At 52.5% G+C, this 24,148-nt stretch overlaps 1 protein-coding gene across 5 annotated transcripts; it reads left to right on the plus strand.

Annotated features, from left to right (window-relative positions):
- Positions 1 to 55: 55 nt before the first annotated feature.
- Positions 56 to 22,931, plus strand: NLGN3 (neuroligin 3). Of its 5 annotated transcripts, none has more exons than XM_017670366.3 (8): positions 56 to 1,609; positions 4,331 to 4,964; positions 5,593 to 5,652; positions 9,481 to 9,540; positions 11,220 to 11,369; positions 17,353 to 17,538; positions 19,662 to 20,451; positions 21,096 to 22,931. In XM_017670366.3, exons 2-8 carry the CDS (start codon positions 4,508 to 4,510, stop codon positions 21,937 to 21,939), a joined length of 2,547 nt encoding a protein of 848 aa, XP_017525855.1. In that variant the 5' UTR covers positions 56 to 1,609; positions 4,331 to 4,507; the 3' UTR covers positions 21,940 to 22,931. The 5 variants fall into 5 exon arrangements, with proteins under 5 accessions (XP_017525855.1, XP_036858468.1, XP_036858469.1 ...); XM_017670365.3 differs by lacking the exon at positions 56 to 1,609 and adding an exon at positions 1,655 to 1,799; XM_017670368.3 differs by lacking the exon at positions 56 to 1,609 and adding an exon at positions 3,138 to 3,835.
- Positions 22,932 to 24,148: the final 1,217 nt, after the last annotated feature.

Genomic DNA, 24,148 nt, shown 5'->3' on the forward strand with positions numbered 1-24,148 from the left:
CGTCATTCTGTTTGGATCATCTCCCCTGCTGACCTTCCACCCCTTACATTTCTTAATTCTAATTGGATTGCTAGCCTCTCTTCCCTTCTCCAACCTGGCAACATATTAAAGTTTGGGCCTTTAGTCTCTTAAGAAGGGCAGCTTACTCCTCATCTAGATGTTACTCTCAGCTTTACAGCTTTTCTTCGTGGGGCAACTAACACTGGGTTTGGGGAGGGGCCACTGGGCCACAGGAAGAGTTGGTGGAACCTGGTTCTCCTTCCACCCCTCCCACATGCTGGGCCTTGAATAAGCCTGGGAGGGAGGGCACAGACACTGCTTGCCCCTTTGCTGCCCTGTGTGCTCCCCTAGTACACTGAGCAGTGCCCTAAACAGAGACCTCCCCTGAGAGTCACATTTCTGGAATGGAAAACTGCCCTCCATTGGCAAGCATCACCATCCAGTATGTGGTAGGAGGGACGGTATGGTGCTAGAGAAAGAACAGTAAAAGGAAGCACCTTTTTCTCTGCACTGTTGCTAGAACTGCTCGTTTTTACACAACCAGCCATGGCACTTACCCAGGATGACTTGCTCCCTCCCATTTTACAGTAGAGAAAACAAAAAACTGTTGCTCCAGAGTCACTTTTGGACTATGGCAGGGCCATTCTCAGCCCCCTTGCCTTCAGGTTTACAGCTCTGGATCTAAGGCTGCCTAGGAGAGCTAACTGGTTTACTGCAATCAAGTCTTTCTGTGTGCCCAGCTGGGGCTGGCAGAGGACCCCGCCCTGGCCTGGTGTGGTGGGTGGCATAGGACAGGCTGACAACTTGAGGATGCCGTCCAGGCCCTAGTTGTGCTGTCACTGGGAAGTGTCAATTGTGCTGTCAAACCAGAAGCACACCCATCAATACCCAAGTTAACAAAAATAAATAACTAAAATCCCTCTTTGAGGTCCATGAAGCCCTTGCTCAGATGGGACTTAGTGAGTTTAAAGAGTTGTGTGCAGAAGGAATGGAACTCTGCCACAGGATAAAGGTAGATATGACTGAAGCTTTCCTTTTATGTTCTGACAAACATTCTGAGGAGCTACAGGGGTAGAGGCTTGGCAGGGATAAGGGGCACTCAGAGGGGCTTGGTTGGGGTTGGGGGCTGAACAAACTGGACAGGTCATACTGTGTACAGAAACACAAGCCATAGAGGCAGCTGGATCTGGAGGGAGACAAATAGTTGGACAACCCGCATGCTGATTGCAGAGTCTGACAGCAGAAAGAACAACATTGACCTTTGGGAGTGTGACAGGATGAGAGCAAAGTGCCCCCTGTACGCTGGATGTTGCCTGAGTAGTACTGGTGCTGAGGAGAGGTGAGGGGTGCTGAGTGACATGGGGAGGTGTCTCTGGTGCATGACGGGCCTCTTACAGGCAGTGCCTTAGTTTCTCCCTTTATCTCAAGATCTCAACCTTTGCAGGTAAACTTTAGACTTGGCTGCCCTAGAAGATGATCTGACTAATTCAGTGTGTGTGAGAGAGGGTGGCAGAGAGCGCGAGACAGCAGGAGCAGAGCATGCCTGAGCAGGGGAGGAATTGAGCCAAGCCCCAAGACTTGAGCCATCTCGGCGCAAAAGGAGTTAATGGTAGGGACCGCGCCCCCCACCCCCACCCCCCCGTGTCCGGGCACGCGCAGCGCGCCCCCTTGGTGCGCGGGCACAGCAGCCAGGCTGCCAGAGAGCAGATTTCGGGGATTCAGGTGCGGAGCCCTTGGCCTGGAGGCGATATGGGTGGTACGCGGCCCGGTTCAGTCGCTCCGAACAGCCCGGGGAACAGGTGAGGCCGCCTGCCCCGGTCTCTCATCCTCTAGCTGCCCATACCTTGCTCTGATTCTGTCTGCTCCCAGTCCCAGGCTCCTCCACTCCCCAGTCAGTGCTCCCCATCCTTATCAACCCCATGTTTTCCATGGGCACCCCTGACCCCCATAATCCTCCCCGCTTCTCTCCTCCTCCTCCTCCCTGAATCCCGCATCTATATCATCCTCCCGCTCATGATCCCTATTTCCACTGCCCGACCCGCATGTTCATGAAAATACACCTACTGAGGACCCCCAGTCCCATTCCAGTATCGCACATTGCCAGTACCCTCTCCCCCGCAGTGTTTCCCCATCCCTCTCCCACCACAGCATCTCACAGCCAGACCCCCTCCCCCACTCTCTGCAGCCGCGCCCCCCCCTCCGCCAAGGGAGGCCTTTATCCCATCCTCCCCATTCCAGTGCAGCTCCGTCCCCCAATACCGCTCGGAGACTGCGTAGCCCCCGATGCCGATACCGCAGTCCTCAATGCCAGTGCATTCCAGCACAAAGCCCCTCGCCCAATACTGCCACAGCCCCCAAAATACCCCTAGATGCCATCCTAACCTCCGGCATTGCCACCTCCCCCTGTCTTCTCCCAAACTGCAAGTTGGACCAGGATGGAGATCTTGGCCTTCGGGAGCCCTGTAGCACTGTAGATCCTAGGGTACAGAGGGCGTTTGGGGGTCGGTCGATTGTCTAGGTGTTCATGGGGGAGGGGCTGCAGGGAATTGACTCATGGGGGAAGGTGTTTGGCACAGAAGGGTTACTGGAGAGGGAGGCATCCTGAAAGGGTTAATGGAATTTGTGGGGGGGCGGCGGCGAAGGGGGTAATGGGGGGGGGTGCTGGCGGAGAAGCTGCGTGAATGAGCGGTCTGTGCCCCAGAGTTGCCATGGAGATGGTGAATGGGGGGATTGTGTGAACTCAGCTGCGGACAACTCCCACCCCTTACACACACACTCTCTTTTTCTCTCTCTCTCTCTCTCTCTCCTGCCCCAGCTCCCTACTCCTACCCCTTCCTTCCCTTCCCGTTCCCTCCCTCCCCCGATCCGGTGCATTCTGGGCTGTGTCTGGGATCTCAACCTCCATACTTCATTCCCATTTCCTCTGAGCACCCACCCCTGTAGCCGCTTTGCCGCCTCCCTCCTCCTCCTTTTCCTTCTTCCCTCCCTCTCGCCCCACCTCTCTCTCCCTCTCTGTTTCTCTCACACACAGGCACAAGCACACTCATTCCCTTCAAGTGGTGTTCCCAGTCTCCCTCCCTCACCCCTTCAGCCAGTTCTTAAAGGAGCAGGACTGCAATCTTGGAAAGGCGGGAGAGATGGGGAAAATGAAAAAGAGAGAGAGAGAGAGAGAGAGAGAGAGAGAGAGAGAGAGAGAGAGTGTGTGTGTGTGCCTGTGTGTCCATGCAGGAATGTCTGTGTATGCCTTTGTATATGTGTTGACTGTATAACTACATGTTAGAAGGCCTGTGTGTCTTGAGTGTGTTGCTATTTCTGTTTCTGTCTCCACCTGTGTGTCACAATTATGCTGCATGTGTCTCTGGATATTTACCTATGTAGCATGTGTGATTATATTTCATTAAGTCTCTGTGTGTGTCTCTGAATGTATCTCTCTGTGAGTCTCTGGCTCAGTGAGGCTCTCTGTCTCAGAATATGAGGGGGTCTCTGTGGGTTTGGAATGTATGTCTCCGTGAGTGTCTGTGTCTGTGATCCTGGCTTGGTTTCTCTCACTCCTTCTTTGAGTCTTTGTGAGTTTATTTCTGTGAGTCTCTGAGTGTGTGTATCCCCTGCACTCCATTGTTTATTTCATACTGACTGAGCATCAACAATGCCTAGGGTGTTAGGCAGAATGGTTTCTGCCTCAGGTCTGGCACTCCGTGTGAATTAGAAAGCTGACAGAAAGGACTAAGGCTTTAAGGTTTGGGAGCAGTGAGTGCTGAGGAGAAATGTGTAGGAGGGCACAGTAGAGTCTGGGGCTCCTTGTGGATGGCTCTCCTGCTCCCTGCCCTGCCTGAGGGTGAGTAAGTCTCTCTATGGGACCCTTTGCCTATCTTCTGCTTTGGCTTCTTATGCCTTAGAGACCCAGAGTGAGGTTGACATCCTACCCTCACCTGGTGGGGAGGTCCCTGTATGGGATGACTGAGCCCAGCTGGCTGGAGAGCTCTTGTTCTTGCAGCATGCTGAGGGACCTGAGATCCATTTGCAGCGCCCCCACCATTGCCCCCCCACATGCTACTCTGGCTCCAGCTGACCTCCATGAGCTCCATTGGCTGAGGCATTGGAGTTGGGGACTGAGAACTGGCAGTGGCAAAAACTGTCATTCTGTCAATCCCCTCAGATTTTCCAACCATGGCCAGACACAGTAGTTCTGACTGGCAGTGGAGATTATCTGTGGGTCCCTGGAACCCTGAGCCTGTGAAACCTCACCTCACTGTAGCAGCCCAGCAGGGCCTCAGGGCTCTGTGACCCTCCTGGACCATCTTGGATGATAGATACTTCCCTCTTTCCACAGGTCTGACTGGTCCTGAGGGAGCCCCTTTTCTGAAGCTGTGGTGCGTGGACGTTCTGCTCTGTACCTGCCAGGGCACCTGTAGGAGGTTCAAGTCAGTGTGGCCATGAAGGGGCTGCCTATTGGGCTGATGCTGTGACCCTGGAGTCTGCCCTTCCTGCAAGTCCCCCTGCCCAGAACATGTGTCTACAGCTTGGCCCGCCTTCGCTGTCCCTGAGCCCCAAGCCCACAGTCGGCTGGAGCCTGTGCCTCACCCTGTGGTTCCTCAGCTTGGTGCTGAGGGCCAGTACGCAGGCCCCAGCACCCACAGTCAACACTCACTTTGGGAAGCTAAGGGGTACCCGGGTACCATTACCCAGTGAAATCCTGGGGCCTGTGGACCAATACCTGGGGGTGCCCTACGCAGCTCCCCCAATCGGCGAGAAACGTTTCCTGCCCCCTGAACCACCCCATTCCTGGTCGGGCATCCGGAATGCCACACACTTCCCCCCAGTGTGCCCCCAGAACATCCACACAGCTGTGCCCGAAGTCATGCTGCCCGTCTGGTTCACTGCCAACTTGGATATCGTCACTACTTACATCCAGGAGCCCAGCGAAGACTGCCTCTACCTGAATGTCTATGTGCCCACAGAGGATGGTGAGTGCTAAGGGCAGGCGCTGCCCTCCGTGCCTCCCACCTGCCCTGCTGTGCTTGTGGCTTGCATGTGGTTGTGTGCCCTGCAGCATGCATCTGTCTGTCTGTTGAAATGCTTCTAACCATCACTCTGCTTGGCCTTTCCCTTCCTCCTCCCTGTTCTTCCCTTTCCCAGCATTGTCTGAGCTCCCATGTGTGAGTGACACTGTTACCAGGAGGGGCCCAGCCAGGCCTGAGGGCTTTGATAGGTCTAGGGCCAGAGCTCTGGATGAGGGCTCCCTGGGGAGTATGGGTCACCACTGGCAGCTGCCCACGGGAAGACGATGGCTTCACCAGGCCCCCCGTTGCCATTCCACCTGCTTTGAAAGGTGGTAGGTGTGTGTGGCTGAGGGAGCTGTGGGGAGCGGGGAACAGGCCTGGTGGGCATTGCTTAGGTGCCACCTCTTTCACTAGCTGATGCCTCCTCCCGCAGGGGTCACATGAAGGTAAGTGACAGAAACAAGGAGATGGTAGGATAGGCTCTCTGCCATGTGCCGCCTGCAGAGCAGCTCTTGGGACCTGGATGGGTGGGGGATGCATGCCCCTGGGCAGAGGCCTCCTGTTATTTTTTAGTTTTTTATTCATTTTACAGTAAAGCGGATTTCCAAGGAATGCGCCCGAAAGCCCAACAAGAAAATTTGTAGGAAAGGAGGTAGGTAGCGAGCCGGAGGGGAGGGAGAGAGAGAGAGAGGGAGGGCTTCTCGCCCACCTGCCCTTACCCTGGAGGACCCAGCCTTCCTTCAAGTAGCCCAGGCTCAGTGGGCGGTGAGCAGGTGAAAGGTCCACCTCATCCAAGGGCCCTGGCTGCTTTTCAGGAAGTAGTTGGTGGCCTAAGGCAGATTCAGAGCAGAAGCAGCAACCCCATTGCTTCTATTCTTCCCAGCCCCAAATTCCCCTTAAGTATGTGCGGAAGACAGAGCCAATGGTTCTCCGTGAGACATGTGGGAGAAACTCCAGGCTGCAGAGGGAGCCAGGGGCTCTTTCTTTTTTCCAGTCAGGGAGCCACCAGTTCATCCCTCTGTGCTCATGCTCTTGCCCTGGTTGAAGGTCTAGACTCAGTTCTTCAGCCCTGAAGCTCACACCAAAGTCATCCTGCTACCCCACCCACCACCTCTGGCCACTATGAGGTGGGCTATCTGGTGACATACCCTGGGGGTCTCCAGGAACTCTGCACTCCAAAGGAGGCCCAAGAGCCTGAATTTTACATTTATCCTCTCTCTGGGAGAAATTGGTTCCCCCTGTACAATAATTCTTCCTGTTTGATTACTAGTTCACGTTTTCTGCAAACCACTTTCATACTTACCTCATAAAACCCTCTGCATATATCTGGGAGCTTCTAAGGCAGGAACTGGTATCCCACTTTTATGGATGAGGAAACAAGCCCAAGGGAGTGACTTGCTGCTGCTAAAGGCCCTGTGGCTGGTCTGTGGCAGAGCTGGGACTAAAACCTGGGTCTCTTGACCCTCGAGGCAGTGCTCTTTCTTTCCACTGTAACACAGGAGGCAACTCCTGTCTGGTCATTCCCACCTTCCCAACTTTGAAAAAAGTGGTGAAATCTGTGGATGGGTTGGGCCAAACTAGGAATAGTGGCAGCCTAAGGAGCAGGTGAAAAAGTCACAGCCTGATCCCTACCACCCTTTGGCAAGCTTGGAGTTGATTTTCCTGCAAAATCCTAGGGCAAGATTCTCGAGTGGGGTTGTCAGGATTCCTGGGATGGGATGTCCTCCACTGAGTCAGAACCTCTGGAGGCAGAGCCCAGGAATCTCCGTGTTGCGCGTATGTGCAGTGCCTTCGATTCACACTGAAGCATTGAATAACGGCTGCTGCCTGAGGGATGGTGTTCTGCCACATCCCCAGCCCCAACCCAGGACCTTATGGACAGTAAGCAAGCAGTAAACACTTTTTTGCATAAAGGGAGAAGCACTGTGGTGCTGCAGAAAGAGTACAGGTCCTGAACCACAAAGCCTGGCTGAGTCCCAGCTCGGCTGCTAACACACAGGGAGACTTTAGACATGTCTTTTCCTGAAAGAACCTCTGGTTCTGCATCTGAAGGTAGTAGGGGACCCATTCTGGCCTTCACATTCCATTAGCCTATAAATGAATTCTGGAGAGGGCCCCTTAAGCCTGCTCCTATGGATTACTTACTTGGGGGGACAGGGAGGGAGAGGAGTTGACAGTAACATTAGCTGTTTCCTAGCAGGAATGATCTCCCCAGGCGCCAAGAGCAATCCCATCCTATCCTGAGTTTGGCTTGAGAGCTGACTATAGAAACATTTACCACTGACTGACTGGTGACTATGGGCAAGGCCATGTGCTAGGTGCTGTTATTATGTGGAGGGATGTGAGGCAGAGGAAAGATTTAGAAACAGTAAAGGCCTGATTGCTACTCTGAAGAAGCACCTCACCTAGTATTCAAATTCAGTGGGGTTAAGTAAGCCCCGCAGGCCCTGCTGGGAAGTAGATCTCAGACAGGTTGGGGGCGGGCATTTGGTCACTTAGCTGTTCAAATGAGTTCCATACCCAAGGTCCACTGGCCATTTGGAAAGGAGTTATAAACCCTGCTTCATGGGTGAGACCTAGAGGTCATTAGGGTTTAGGTGTGCATAGGGTAGGCAGGACTGGCCTGGCTGAGATCCTGTAGCATCACAGTGTCGGATGGGGGATGTTGGTCGAGCTGGCCTGGGTGACAGGCATGGCAGCAAGAAGTTTCTCAGCAAGTGGTAAGCTGAAGGAGCAAAGGCATCATCTGTGTGTGGAGGGGGCTGGGACAATGCAGCAACCCAGGGACACTCCCAGAGGAGGGCAAAAGGGTTTTATCTTCTAAGTCAGAACCCATGCGAAGTGTAGGATTTCCTGGGGAAGACTTGCCCCATCCCCCCACCTAAACACCCATGGAGTTGGAGGGAATTCATGGTTAGGGATGAGTGACTCCTTTCCATTAAAGAGTGGAGCTGTCTACCATCTGGGTGATGATGCCCCACGTCCCTCGGGGTTTCCGAGGGCGGGACTGGCAGGTGTGAAGGCGGTAGGCACCACTAGAAGTTCGGGAAGCTGGAGGCTGTTTCTGTCCTTTGGGCTGGGCTCTTGCCCTGGTTGCAAAGCCATTGTATAATGAGGGCGGTTCTGTTTTGATTAATAGTCACCAGAGACCAGAGCAGCTGAGAAAGAGGGTAATTTGCTGCCTCCAGGCTAAGAGCATCTGGTGTCATAGACAAGAGGCATGCCTGTGGGATGACTTCTGTCTCCGCACTCTGTCCAGCATCTAGGCAGCAGGTCCTCTTTCTCCACAGCCATTCTCAAGGCACACTTCTTGTCTCCTTAGAGCAAAAAGGAGAATGGGTGCCTGCTTACCTCCAGGGCCTGAATGTTTCTCTTCTTTCCTCCAGTCTCTTCTTTCCCTCTTTTCCTTTCCCCCTCCACGCTCCACCTCGTTTCCCATTTATTTTCCCCTTCCCTTTCCCCCACAGCAGAAAGGTGGCATGGTGCAGTGGAAAGACCATGGGCTTTGGAGTCAGCAGACCTGGGTTTGAATCTTACCTCTAGTACTTCCTAGCTCTGTGATCTTGAGCAAGTCACTTTACCTCTCTGAACCTCAGTTTCCCCATGAGTGAAACAGGAATCGAGCTAGTACCTACCTCACTGGGGTGTAAGGGTCAAGCAATATGGCAGAAGGAGAGTGTCTGGCCCATGTTGAATATTCAGTACATGGTAGGAGCTATTACCATAATTCCTATATTTCTTTCATGTCCCTTTTTCCCATCCTTCTTTCCCTCCCTCCCTCCCTCTCTAGCTCTTTCTAGCTCTCAGAGCAATGCTTGCTGCTCTCAGGCCTGGTTCCTGTGGGCAGGAACCCCATTTGCCATTAACCAGAGCAGGGGCCCCAGTGAGAAAGACCAAAGGGAAAGCTTCATCTCCCACTTTCTCCTGTGGGAATCAGGGTCAGCTGAGGCCCAGCTTGAGCCTGCCCACTGCACCTGGGCAGCTCAGGGCTGGGGTCCCTGGGCCCCATCTCTGCCCTAGTAGCTCACATCCATATCCACAAGTGCTGGCGATGCCACCTCTCAGCTCAGTGCCTGCCCCTGCTCTCCAGCTCAGCCTGCCTGTGTGCACATGTGCAGCCCCTTTCCTGAGGGAAAAAACCTTTCCCTGAGCAGGTCTTTGGCTCTGTGCCCTGGCCCATCAGCTGCTACCTCCTTCCTAACTGGGAAGGTAGTTGTGGAGATGGACTGCTGGGGACAGGGAGGCGGGGCAGGGAGGTGCAGGGAGGCCGGCACAGCAGGGACCTGCAACACCATCGTTCTGATGAAGGTCTGGGCCTCAGCCCACCCATCCCCTCAGTTCTTGCCATCCCTCCTGCCTGTCCTGGGCCCAGGCCCAGAGCTGGCTTGCTGGGCCACACTGCAGTCATGCTGTTTTTGAATTCTCTCTCTGTTTTGTTCTCTGTTCTGTGCTGTTGTGTCTCCCTGTGTCTGGTCCCCAGGATCCGGCGCTAAGAAACAGGGCGAGGACTTAGCGGATAATGACGGGGATGAAGATGAAGGTATTTGGGGGCTGCAGGGTGCGACGGCTGGTGCATGGCACAGAGCCCCTCCCCATCTCAATGGGGAGAAGCCCCGTCTGTCTGTCTGTCTGTCCATTGATGTGTTTTTGTTCCTGTACAAGGCCATTGGGCTGTTCGTGCATCTCAGGCCTGGTTGGCCACTGACAGTTCCAGGGTGATGGTCACAGCTGGCGGGAGCAGAGGACCACAAGCAGAGCCATGGAGAGGGCATCCTCCTCGCCCTGGTCCCCACCCTATCCTCAGTCCTCCCGTGGAAGTGGGCACTGCCAGAGACAGTTTCCTCCCCCATCTTCTGTGGGTCATGGCCACCTGCCCCGAGGGAGGGCCAAGAGATGAGTGTATTGCATTGTGGTGACACCTGTGTTTGGTGGGGAGACTGGCTTCTGGGAGAGGGGCCCAGCAGGGTATTGAACTGCTGAGGAAGACAGGGACAACCACTGGGGCTGAAGAAGAGCACCACCTAGAGCCTCTTCAGCTTTGTCCCAGAGAGGGAGAGGTGGCCTTGGGGCCAGGGGCTGCAGCAGCTTCTGGGCAGGGCTGGGAAGACTGGGGGAAAAACTCCAGACTGGACTGGGACACCATGACCCAGTCAGTAGATGGCTAAGGTCCTTGGGTGACGGTCAAACCAGTCTTCCTCCTTGGGAAAAGCAGGTCGTATTTGCTCAGCAGTAGAGCATTGCCTTCTTCCACCATGTCCTGGCCCTGCCCTTCTGCCGCTGAAGGATCCAGGTAGCTCAGGGGGGCCCACTGGGGACGCCAGGGCTGTACTGGTGTGGCACAGCGCCTGTCCAGCTCCCACGCTGAGGGGCTGCGGGGAGACACCAGCAGATGGGGAGCCTTCTCTTGCCTGCCCAGCCTGACTCTGTGCTGCCTGGGCTTGGGGCAACCTCTTGAAGGTCCCTCATGGAATGGCCTCTGGGAGGCTCTATCTCCTTCTTAATGCTGACTGGGGCAGGCTCTCTCATGCTCAGGTCTGCTCCCTTGCTCTTCTCCGTCCCCAGTGTCTCCAGTTAAGTCAGCCTGATGCCCTGGCAGAATGGGGCAAATGAGCACATAGCTGAGAAACTATGTTGATAAGGTTTCTCCTCCACCCCATCTATGCCATTCACTCCCCTTTCCGCACATCCTTCCTTGTTCTCTCCTTGTGCCACCCCTCTTGTCTCTGTCTGCACTGGGGGGCCAGCTGCTGCTAATGGCCATATTTCCATGTAATTGGTCTAGTCTCAGGGGTCTCAGCCCCTGCTCTCTGAAACCCCAGCCCCTGCTCTCTGAAGCCATGTCAGGTCCCAGGACTCCTGGGTGCCCAGGGCAGGGACTCACTTGATCCAGCTAAGAGACCAGCCCTTCCTCTCCCTTCTGCCATGCATCTCCTGGGCCCAGGCCTGGCCTACTTAGGCCTAGCTGTATCAGGGATGCTTGGCGTCTTCAGCTGGGAGGAGGCACTTGAAACCAGAGTCTTTAAAAACACACTGAAGTCCAGTCATCTCTGGCCGATGCTTGAGCCCCAGGCTGAGCAGCTCCCTGAGTCCTGCCCTCAGAGTTGGTGGTGGGGTCCTGGCACCTGGGATAGCTTTGCTGCCCGCACCCCCCCAGGGCTGGCGGGGGTGGGGGAGGAATGGCACCCTACCCAGCTTGGGTCTCACCCCTTCTCCTTGCAGACATCCGGGACAGTGGCGCTAAGCCTGTCATGGTCTACATCCACGGAGGGTCTTACATGGAAGGGACTGGCAACATGATTGATGGCAGCATCCTCGCCAGTTATGGCAACGTCATCGTCATCACCCTCAACTATCGGGTTGGGGTGCTAGGTATGGTTCCCCGCTAGGTGCCTAGAGGGAAGCCTGCGTTCTCAAAGAGGGAGTAAAGAATGATGGCGAGTTAAGGGCATCTTTGGCTTTCTAGCTGGGGTTAACGACCAGAGTAAAAATGTTATCCCATGCTCCCCACTGGGAGCTCCCCCATGTCTCCAGACTCTCTCCTGAGATGTTTGAATGCCACTAGAAATTCCATTCAAAACTTCACACCTTCTCATAGGTCTCAAGCCTGGTCTCTGCTTCCAGACTTGTGCTTGACTGAGTTTTGTAGGATTCGTGAGTTTTATAGTGTCCTTTCCTCATCCCTACCCTCACCATCTCAACACCCTCCCCACAAAAACAGATATTCCTTCTAGCTGGCCATATAGCCACACACCCACATACCCTCACATGTGCACATATCCACACTGCCCACATCTACTCCCATGCATATGCTGATTTCTGGTTTACCACAAGCATACACATCTACCTGTACCCAGAGACCCCCACATCCACATGGACAGAGCCCATCACATGCACACATCCCCCACGCTGTGTACACTGTGCACATATAGTTTCCCACGTGCACACATCCACATACCCATACACCTCTATATGCTCCACAGCCTCACACCACATTGTACCCTTCACACACACACACACATCCCCATATACCTCTCCCTCCACATCTCTATATCCACATCTATCCCCTCCACACTGTACATACCCACACTCATGCTTTCCTCTGCCCCCACATATATGTGCTACATGGAGACCCACACCCTGTACATGCACATCCCCACACAAACCACACACGCACATATACCTAAATGTACACAACATCCCTTCCACACATACATACACACACACCCCTAAGCCCCTGCACACCCTATCTACACATCTCCAATGTCACCACACACACATCCTTCACCTTCCCCACATAAACACAAACCAATATCGCCCTACACATACACTCATGCCTGCACCTCCATACCTCCGCACCCCACACAAACACAAATACTATGCACATGCCCCTCAGTTCCCTCCTTCCACATCTGCATACACATCCCATATACTACACTTATACAGTCCCCCACACATACACACACACACATACATGCTCTTCCCAGGCAGACCCTGGATATGTGCATCCAATATATGCAGCTATACATATTCCCCACTCTACCCACAGATACGTACACATCCAGATACCATAGTCACACTTGCACACGCACCTCTGCTCACTCCACACTCGTGCGTACCCCACACCTGCACACCTCCTAGGTACACATGTACACGTTTCTCCTCCTTTTACTTTGCCTGTGTCCCCATACACTCCCACCCCATCACACAAATGCACTGCCACACATACACACTCATTTCCCAAACACCTTGCCCTACACATACTCCGTTGTCCACACACTGGGTCAGTGATTTAGGCAGCCTCTCTGCCCTGTGCCTTCCATGGTGATTATTAATACCTATCTGTGGCCAAAGTCTTGAGGTAAACCAGTGCCTCAGAGAGGGTAACTAAGCATACAGGGCCTTGCTCCCTTCCAGATGTTCACCCAGGCCTCCAGGACCACATGCAGCCCAATCCTTGTAGTGGCAGAAAAACACCAACTTCTTGCCTGGAGGCCCCTTGTCCTCAGAGTTCCAGTAGGGGTCAAAGCGCTTTGTCAGGTCTGCGGTCCTGGATGCCAAACCAGCAGTTAGGCATGGCTTACTTCATGGCCAGTTGGCTGACAGGACCTGCTTTTTATTTGCTTTGGAGTATATCGCTTTGCCAGTTCTAATCCCAGAGGCTCTGGTGCTGTGTTTCACTTTTGGGTGCAGTTCTGTATGCAGAAAGGCAATCTCCTCTTGATTTGCCATTCATATTATATGGGATGGACAGACACCTTTTTTGGGTTCAGACTAGAAAAATGATGTTCCCTGAAAAAAGTGGAGCCTGTGTCCCCTTCAGTGGCACCTGGATACTGAGTGTAAAGCATGCAGGGCATCTTCCTGGTCTCTCAACAGTCACTTGGCTTGGGATTTCATGCTTCTGCCACTGCTTCTGTCTTCCTGAGTTGCCCCAAATATCACAGCAAGGCTCTCATAAGCTGTTCTGTCCTGTTGAGAAAGGGGATTTCTGAGTCTCTGACCATAAAAATGGTGCCAGGAAGGTGGCTGTAAACCCACACTGTAGGGCCACACAGTTCTTGGAGAGGAATGAATATACAAACATAATCACACCCAGATATACAGGCACATGTACATGGCAGCTGAAGACCCAACATAATTTTGTGACTTTATTTTCATAGTGAGAGGGATCAAAAATGTTCAACACACCTGCTTTTAAACATTATAAACACAAAGCTCCATTCTGTAAGGTTTATTGGGAAGCACAGAGACTACTAAAAGTATGCTTCAGTTCCATGTTCTCAGACCAGCTAGGGATGCAGGAAAAGAGGGTAGAAGAGTAGGGAAAAGTGGGGAGGAAATAAGAAAGAGAAGAAAATGATGGGGGAGGAAAAAGAAAACAAGAGAAGAGAGACACAGAAAAATGAAGCAGAAAGGAGACAGAAGGAGAGGCATGCAGGATTTGAAGTGCCAGTTGGGAGCTGTAGGTCACACAGAAGGCTCCTGCTGGTGAGCACTCCCAGTGGTATCCTGGTTTACTGGTGGCTTTACAACCCTTAGCTGCTCTAATCCTTCAGCTTCTGAATCAGAAGTTCTTAACCTTTTGGGAAATCTTAGACCTCTCTGCAATTCTAATAAAACCTAGGGGCTCTCCCCTAGAAAAATGCACACACACAAACTTCTAGAAATGATTTTGTGGGTCCAACTGAAGCTCATCCATAAGACTCAGGTTAAGAACTGCCCCCCACCCCCACCATCACACACAGGTAGTTTACAACTTCCTCTCATCTGGATGACCAGAACAGCACATCTAGGGATAAGAATATTATTCTTTGGGCTTAAACCATTAATAACCAAAATAATATTACCCAAACCTCAGAAGGAAGGACCCACAAACTGAGATTGGGTCAGAAATTCCCCACCACTTCCTGTGTACCCTTTGGTGCCCACCCTGGAACACAAATGTAACCAATAGGCCACAGTATGGATTCTGGGTATATATAAGATGTTTCTGTCTTTTGACACCAGATGTAGAACATAGGTTGGTCCCTGACACTTGGGGATTTTTGCTGGGTAGCTGAGGCTTTATTGTTTTGCTTCCCAAACATCCAGATCAGGTGGCCAGTTTTGAGACCCCAGTTTCATGCACTCATTCACCCTCTCCCCCATCAGCTTCTTTGGATCACTGTGCCACAAGAGAGAGTTCACTCTGAAGTACTTCTTTGGACATCTCAGGTGATTTGTGTGTCTGGAGAATGTCACAAGTTAGTCCATGAATCCCATCCCAGGCAGAGGGGTATTACAGATTTCTCTAGTATCCCATGGGGATTAAGACCAACAAAAGAAAGGGACTCTAGCAGGATATAGGATGTGGATATCCCTGGGGTTGAGGAAGTAGGGGCTTGCCGTGTTTTATTCTGGGTTCCAGAATTTAATCCCATGCCCTTGCTCAGGTACCCTTTGGACAAACTGAAAACCTGGTTAGCGTCAAGCCTTGAGTGACACAGATACCTGGTTGATACATCATGCCAGATTCCTTTGTCTCCTGCCGACAAGCAGCTCACCATGTACTGCAGTATAAACCTGAGCACAGGGAGACCAGCTCAGATTTATTCTGACAGTCTTTAGAGTTTGGGATTTCAGCCTTCATTATCACATGGTTTCTGTGAATGGCTGAGTTGCTGGGAAACTAGCAGTGAGTGGCTGCTCTCCCAGACTGCCAGGTTTTGTTGTGCTTGTGCTCGCTCACGTTTGCTGTATCATATGCCTGAGCCTGTTGGATACAGCACTGCAAGCAGGGCTTGTGTAGTAGGGATGGTTGGCATGGCATCATCCACATGCTTCAGTGCCATGTATCCTGAGCTTCATGGTCCAAGGAAGCAGAGTGACAGTTGAATCCTCCACCCAGTCTTTGCAGGCCTTTGTTCCTAACCTAGGAAATCGGTACGCGCTGGAGAACTCTACTACATCCAAATGCAGGTTCTTCCTACCGACTAGGACAGATGTGGTTGGCACATTTCACTGAATGGTACCTTGGCAAGGGCTGAAGCCAAGTGTGCAATTGCCTAAGTAAGAGAAGAGGAAAGGAGCATATGGGGGAAGGAGAGAGGAGGGAGGGAGGACCAGCAGGCGAGGAGCAGCACATAGTGGTTGTTGCCGGCGGGTCTCAAGGCTCAGACAGCTGGGTTTGGCTCTTGGTCAGCATACTTTGTAGGACTCTCAGGAGCAGCTTTAGTTTGTGAATGGGCTGGGCAAAAGAGGACTTGGTCTCCTTGTCTAAAGTAAAAAGGGCTCCTCCGTTCATCTTCATTCAGGCTTTCTCTAATTCCTTCTTATTTCCTCATTGGGAACCTGGGGCTAAAGAGAGCTTGTGACCAGTTGCTGAGAGGAATAACTAAGTACTTTACGTACTTAATTGTACCAAAGGTAAATTAATAACACCCTTGAAGAGGGTGAAATGAGATCTTTTGCAGAAGCTAGAAACAGAAGGACTCGTGCCTGCTTGAGTCTATTTGACTCAGCTTCTGCCCAGGGACTGCCAGGACCACCGGAGAGCTCTCCAAGCTGAGGAAGCCTCCTCTAACATGGCCTCTCACAAAGTTGATCCCAGGGGCTGTGAATGGGCTTTTAAGTGTGGGGTCAAAAAATACCGACTCAGGTATGGGTTTCCAATGTGGAGGAGTGCCACAACTACCCACCCGGAAAGAACCCCTTCCAAAAGGCAGGAGAAGACAGAGCCTTGCAAGGAGCCTAAGGATTGGGGAAGAGAGCAGAAATGAGGCCGCAGTATCAGTCTAAAATGGAAGCTGGGTGGAGGGGAATATAGGACATCTCTGTGGAATAGCCAGCAGGTGGGCGGGAAGGTAGTCTCCATGGCAACGTCTCCTCAGCAGCAAATCCCAGCAGGTGGGTGGGAAAGTAGTCTCCATGGTGACATGTCTCCTCAGCAGCAAATCCCAGTGGGTGGGCAAGAAGACCTGTTTCTGTGGTAACGCTCTGCACTGACCTCCCCATTCTCTGTCAGACAAAAAAGAGGGCCTAAGCCAGTGGTTTTTCCAACTTAAGCAGACAGCAGAATCACCTGGAGAGCTTGACCAAAACACAGATTGCTGGGCCCCACCCCCAGGGTTTCTGATTCACTAGGTCCTGAAGGAAGGGAAATGAGAGAGAATTAGGGGAAGGGGCATCCAAAGCCCTGGAAAGAGGTGGACATGGACTAATTTGTACAGGAAGGACAAGGAGGGCTTAGGGCTTATAGCTCCTCAGCATCTTCCCATCCTTCAGGGAGAGAGGGAAGAGGAAAGAGAAGTAATGATACAGTTACAATGTGCTGAGCATTTTTGAGAGGCTTATGTTCATTTTACCCTTTGAAGAATTTTTATCCCCATTTGACAGAAGAGGAAACTATAGCCTAGAGCTTTCAAATAACATGCCCAAGGCCACATGGCCAGTAAGTGGTAGAGCCAGGGCTCAAACCAAGGACTGTCTGCCTCTGGGATCATCCTCTGCTCTTTCTACTCTGTCTTGCCAGGTGCTAGGGTAATACCCAGGAGAGTACATCAGGGCAGAGGCTTTGGAGCCTGGCCAATTGCAGTTCCTGCTGTGTGTCTCCACCAAGAGGCACCCCTTTGAATAGTCTAGAAATCCTTCCTTCCAAACTGGAGAATGGGCAGGAGGCAGGGAGCTAGTAAGTCCTTCCTGTATTGAGGGCACGGGACCTTGAGGAGAGGGGCAGCAGTTTATCAGCCAGGTGGAAAGAACCAGGCGGCATGCCCAACCTCTGTCCTCATGCCCTGGACCCCTGCTCACCATCACATCCCAAATCTTTCCATCGCCCTGCCTTCACTGTCCTCATGCCCTTTGTCGGATCCAGGTTTCCTAAGCACTGGCGATCAGGCTGCCAAGGGCAACTATGGGCTCCTTGACCAAATCCAGGCCCTCCGCTGGGTGAGTGAGAATATTGCCTTCTTCGGTGGTGATCCCCGCCGAATCACCGTCTTTGGCTCAGGCATTGGCGCGTCCTGTGTCAGCCTCCTGACGCTGTCACATCACTCTGAGGGTGAGTAGCTCTTGGGGCAAAACATGAACTGAGCGAAGTGCTGAGCCTCAGGCCTTCCATGTTCCAAAGTGCCCAGCTCTATACCCTGGGAGCACCCAGGGGAAGCAGCCAGCCCTCTTCTACCAGCTCAGCATCCCTTTGGGGAAAAGTGAAAGGGAGCTGTTCCTCAAGGAGAAGGAGTAATTCCCCCAGTGTGAGAGAGGGAAGGAGGGAATCCCACTTATATCTTGAGAGCGTAAGGTTCTCCTTCTGATGTGGGAGTCTTACCTGGGAGAGTGGGAGCAGAGTGCCTCTCTCTGCAGGGACAATGGTTCTTTTGGGACAGAGAAAATCTTTCCGTCTGGGAAGGACACATGGCTTCAGGGTAGAGATCTAGGGTGGAAATTAGTTTTTAGGTGTACAAAACACTCATCCCCTGCCTTTCTCTCTGAAGAACAAGTCTGTATAAGAAGGGAGCTGCCCTTAAGTGGGGAGACGGATCTGAAGGGAGGGTCACTAACCTGCGGGGTGGGCTTTTTCTGAGGGATGGCGATCTATTATCAGGCTCCAGACCTGCTTCCAGGCTGCACATCCCCCGCCCCTAGAGGGAGACTCTCATTTGTAGCCACAAGGAAAGCCTCTCCCCTTGCTGTGGGTCCTTCTGCTAGTGATGCTTCCAAGGGGGCTGAATAGGCCTTTTTCACGCAGTTCTCTTCACCTCTGGACTCTAGAGCACATTTTATCGCTGAAAGGCAAAGGTGAGCTTCTTGTGAAGGAGAGATCTTCCTGAAATAGCTACCGCTACCCTTCTCTGAAGTAAAGAAGTCTGTGGGAGAGGACATGGTTTTTTTCATTGAAATCAATGCCCTGAGTTAGTGATATTCTCACAGGAAGACTTCCAGTGTCTCTCTGAAGAAGGCCTGTCTCTCTGAGAGAGAAAAATCACCTTCTCTGACCTAGAAATTCTGTCTCTGTCCCTCCAAGGACTATACTGGTGAGGGAAGACTAAGGTGGGCATCCTACCTTAGAGTGTGTTTCTAGGTGACAATAATGGGAACAGAAGTCCCTTTTTTCCACAAAGGAGGGTGAAGTGACTGGCTATAAGGATGCCTGTCTCTGAAAACATGAATGCTGCCTCCTCTGGTTGGAGACTATTGCTCTGGGAGGAGAAGGCCTTTCTTGGAGTGATTCTATACCCTCTCTAATCGGGAGCCTGCATCCCTGGAGGCCAGACTGCCTTAAAGATTTGTTCTCTCTGTCTTATTGTGTGTAATTGATTCATGGAGAACAATCTTCCAAAAAGGGAGGCTCTCTCCTAAGTAGTAGTCTATGTTTCTCTCCTTTCCTTTCCACCCATGAACATTGCCTTCCTCTCGGAGGAATGGAATAGTGTGCCTGAGGGCCAGATTCTCTCTTCCTTGGGAATGCTGGACCCAGGGAGAGAATGATACCCTTTTTTATTCCTGGGGGGTGGGAATCATCCACTTTTTTAGTTTGGGGGACTGGATCCCTCTCAGCTAGGGGAAAATCTGGATCTGAGGCATCACCAGCTTCAGGAATAGGAAAGTCTCTGTGGAGGCTCCAGACTGGGAGGACACGTTCCCTGGAGACTTTCAGACCCCAAGGCCTTTGCCCTCTGGAATCCTTTCCCAAACTCCCAGAATATGAGGCTCTCTCCTGCTTGCATTTCTCATCTCTCATGAAAAAGACCCCTTTGTGGTGGAAGTGCCAGCTCCCTGGTGGTGTGCTGGCACAGAGCTGGGCCCAGCTGGGCAGGAAGCAAGAGGGGAAGACAAGGAGAGCTAAAGAGAGGGAGCATAAGGAAGTTGATATCTGGGACCCAAGGGGTTAATTCTTCCTGGCATTACCTTAACCCCCAAGTTACCAACCATCACCCCAGAACACGGAAGCAAGAAGCAGGCAGGGGACCAGTCAGGGAAGGGGCCTGGCAACCTCTCCTCTGGTCGTAACCCATCATCCCAGCCAAAAGGGTGGTTCTTTCCCCACAGTCTGTTCAACCCACAGGGCAGCCTCAGGAACAAAGGATTGAAGAGGTGTTTGATTTGTCGTTCAGGGACAGGTGAGGAAGGCCTAGACTGTGAGCAACTCAGCAGATCTGACCTGGTGCTGCCTATCTTCTGTAGGGCTTTTCCAGAGGGCCATCATCCAAAGTGGCTCTGCTCTGTCCAGCTGGGCTGTGAACTACCAGCCAGTGAAGTATACCAGCCTGCTGGCAGACAAGGTGGGCTGCAACGTGCTGGACACAGTGGACATGGTGGATTGTCTTCGGCAGAAGAGTGCCAAGGAGTTGGTAGAGCAGGACATCCAGCCAGCCCGCTATCATGTGGCCTTTGGCCCTGTGATTGATGGTGATGTCATTCCTGATGACCCTGAGATTCTCATGGAACAGGGCGAGTTCCTCAACTACGACATCATGCTAGGTGTCAACCAGGGTGAGGGGCTCAAGTTCGTGGAAGGGGTGGTGGACCCTGAGGATGGGGTCTCTGGCACTGACTTTGACTACTCGGTCTCCAACTTTGTGGACAATCTGTATGGCTATCCCGAGGGTAAGGATACCTTGCGGGAGACCATCAAGTTCATGTACACAGACTGGGCAGACCGTGACAACCCTGAGACCCGCCGTAAAACACTGGTGGCCCTCTTTACTGACCACCAATGGGTGGAGCCCTCGGTGGTAACAGCTGATCTACATGCCCGCTATGGTTCACCTACCTACTTCTACGCCTTCTACCATCACTGCCAGAGTCTCATGAAGCCTGCCTGGTCAGATGCAGCTCATGGGGATGAAGTACCTTATGTTTTTGGCATCCCTATGGTAGGCCCCACAGACCTCTTCCCCTGCAACTTCTCCAAAAATGATGTTATGCTCAGTGCTGTCGTCATGACTTATTGGACCAACTTTGCCAAGACCGGGTAAGGAGAAAGTTGGGGGTGGTTCTTCTTTGGGAGTTAAGCATGCCTTCCCCTCTGCTCCTCTGTCTAATCCTCTTGCATCACCTCCCTTCCTAAGATATTCCCCAAATTTTGCTTGGTGACCTTTCACTCCCGCACCCCCACTGCCCCCTTTCGAGTCTCTCATGTTATTTCTTTCCCTCAAAATTTTGTTAAGGTTCAAAAATTGGTTAGCATTAGGATTGAGCTGGAGTAAGTTACTGGCAGAACCACTGGATTCAAGGTTAAATGGTCGGAGGCCATGCACAGTGGGAATAAAGTACATTCAGAAAGAGCCTTTAAAGGGCTCTTGGGAAAACGGGGCAGCTGAAAAATTTGATGGATGCTCAGTAGCATGTGAGAAGAAAAATCGTCTACAGCATGATCTTACAGGATGGGCACAGGGAAGGATGGGACGGTTTCCATGATGCTGTCTGGGGCAGCAGGAGTTAAAGTCCTGGGGAAGAGGAGGGACATGGACAGAGGGAGGGGCCCTGAAAGTGATGGAAGTGGTGGGAAGTTTTGGACTGGGGAAGAGGTTCATGGGTGGGTGTGAGAGGAAGGATGCTGGGCCCTTTCCTTATCTGGGTAGAGTGGTGACCCCAGATTTCCATGTGGCATTTCAGGGATCCCAACAAGCCGGTCCCCCAGGACACCAAGTTCATTCACACCAAGGCCAACCGCTTTGAGGAAGTGGCCTGGTCCAAATACAACCCCCGAGACCAACTCTACCTTCACATCGGTCTGAAACCAAGGGTCCGTGATCATTACCGGGCCACTAAGGTGGCCTTTTGGAAACACCTGGTTCCCCACCTATACAACCTGCATGACATGTTCCACTATACGTCCACAACCACCAAAGTGCCGCCCCCGGATACCACCCACAGCTCCCACATCACCCGCAGGCCCAACGGCAAGACCTGGAGCACCAAGCGGCCAGCCATCTCCCCTGCCTCCGGCAGCGAGAATGCCCAGGGGTCCTGGAATGGGGACCAGAATGCAGGGCCACTCCTCGTGGAGAACCCTCGTGACTACTCAACTGAATTAAGTGTCACCATTGCCGTGGGGGCCTCCCTCCTGTTCCTTAATGTTCTGGCCTTTGCTGCCCTCTACTACCGCAAGGACAAACGGCGTCAGGAGCCCCTGCGGCAGCCTAGCCCTCAGAGGGGAGCCGGGGCCCCTGAACTGGGAGCTGCTCCTGAGGAGGAGCTGGCAGCACTGCAGCTGGGCCCCAGCCACCATGAGTGTGAGGCTGGCCCCCCCCATGACACACTGCACCTCACTGCGCTGCCCGACTACACGCTGACTCTGCGGCGCTCCCCGGATGACATCCCACTCATGACTCCCAACACCATCACTATGATCCCCAACTCCCTGGTGGGGCTGCAAACACTGCACCCCTATAACACCTTTGCCGCAGGGTTCAATAGTACTGGGCTGCCCCACTCACACTCCACTACCCGGGTATAGCTCCAGCCCGGAGCACAGCCTATCTCTTGGCTCCCTCCGTCCCAAATCCACGCACACACATGCACACACGGATGCACACAAAGACATGCACAGACATATATGTATACGCACGCACCCACAGCCGACAGCAGACCCACCTGCACAAACACAGACAGATGTGGGCATGTGCCCGCATGTATAAAACCACAAACAAGGAAGCGAACCTGAGCAAACCCTTCAAATGGGGATGCAAATGAGTCCTGGGGAAACTGAGGACCCACAGACAAGCAGCTGAAACCAGCTCCCTGAACCTGACCACAGATACTCCTGGGGGCCCGAAAGCACCAGCTGGACACCCCCATGGTGCTCGCCTTCTGCCTCTTTTGGAACTGCACCACCAAACAACTCCAGACTTGGGAGCTTTAAAGAGCAGAGTAGTTCTTTCTCCCCCAGACTTGGTCTTTTTTCTGGGTCTTGTTTTTGTTGATTTTTAAACAAAAATTTTGGAACAAATGTCTCTCCAACCCGTGAGTCCAAAGAGGCTCCAGAAGAGAGTGCTCTAGGCCCAGGTCCTTCTGGCTCACCTAATCCAACCAAGGAACATGACCCTCGGGAAAGAAACAGATTCAAGCGGGACCATGGGGTGGAAGCAGGAAGGGGCTACTGCTGGGTAGGGCCGGAGGGCTGGAGGGGAGAACTCTCCAGCCATCTCTGTGTCCCTGTGGAGAGCTTCAGAGACCACAGGGTGACCTGCTTCCCACCCGAAGGCCAGGAGCATTGGCCCGACCAGACCAGGGGACCTTAGATTTGGCAAATGAGGTTCTGTGGAGGCTGTGTCATTAGTGGGCCCCCTGGGTATTATCTGGGTTCTGCCTCTGCTCTTGGGGTAATGCTACCCAAAATTTGCCCCATTTTCTTTACAGAGTCTCTTTTGTGTCTGTCCTTTCTCTTTCAAAAAGGCAGTGATTTTGTTGTTGGCTTTTTTTTTTAAAGAAAAGTTCTTAAAACACTAACGGAAACCCATGGAGTTTGTCCTTTGTACAGATTTTAAACACAGTGTCTTGATACAAAAATAAAAAACCAGTTAGCACTCCCAGCCTGCGTCCCTTCCACAGGCCTTGCTTGTCCCCACAGACCTCCCAGCATGGAGCCTCTGCAGACCCGGAATCGCAGCCTCCCTCTGCACCCTGCGCCTTTAAGCTGATACAAGTCTGGGCTGCACTCTGCTGGCCCCCACATGAAGGCCTTAATCATTCTTAATCAGGTTGCTGTCCCCAACCCACTTCCCAGGCCTGTCCCCCAACACTTTGGGTTCCTGAGACTAAAGTCTTCTCTCGGCACCTAGGGCCTCCTAAGGAAACAGCAAAAATAACGCTTCCTGCTCTGCACCGCTGCCGCCACCACCCGCTACTGCCACAGTCACCATTGCCACCACTCTGCCCTCATCATAGACTGGGTGCTGGGAGGAGGTTTGACCTCTAACATGTCCAAATTCTTCCTCCTATCTGAATCCAGAGCAGCATCAGATATGTGGACTTCCTGGCCGTGGGTGACTGACAGAGCAGGGGCCCTCTCCTCCCCAGGGGTACTTGTTTCCTGTTGTGTGAATTAGAATTGGAGAAGTCACTGGGGCCCTGGGAGTAGTTTCTCTCCAGGATTGTGATCAGTAGCTCCCCATTAACCCTAGCAGAAAATTTGGTGGGGCTCCACAGGGTTAGCCTTTTGGTATTTCATATTATTCTCACTGACTTGAAGGATGGAACCAGGAGTCTGCTCATCAAGTGTGACAGTTGCACAGGGTTGCTGACACTTCAGAAACCAGTAATGTAACTCTTCAAAGTGACGCTGACCAAATGAGGGAGAGGAACCAACATGATAGGGTGATGTTCAGAGGGGACAAACACAAGGCAGTAGAGAAACACCAAAACCAAGAAATAACATACTGATAGGGTGCATGGGGATGACAGAGATGGGCAATGATTTGACATTGCCCAGTGGGTGACTTGACACAGTATAGTTAAAGAAGAAAGAACTTGGGGGGAGGGTGTCAGGCTGGGTCCCAACTTGAGTAAGTCCATAGTGCAGAACTGGTTTTCTCTTCCCTTCCTCCTTCTCTCCCTTCCTCCCTTCCTTTCTCTTTTGCAAACCTAATGTGAATACTAGCATATAATAACAAAAATATAGCATGGAGTTGCTGGGAAGTAGAGGCTGAGTTTTGTAATTAGAAGTA

This window comes from Manis javanica, chromosome X (genome assembly GCF_040802235.1).
Source record: "Manis javanica isolate MJ-LG chromosome X, MJ_LKY, whole genome shotgun sequence".
Taxonomy (NCBI): Eukaryota; Metazoa; Chordata; class Mammalia; order Pholidota; family Manidae; genus Manis; species Manis javanica.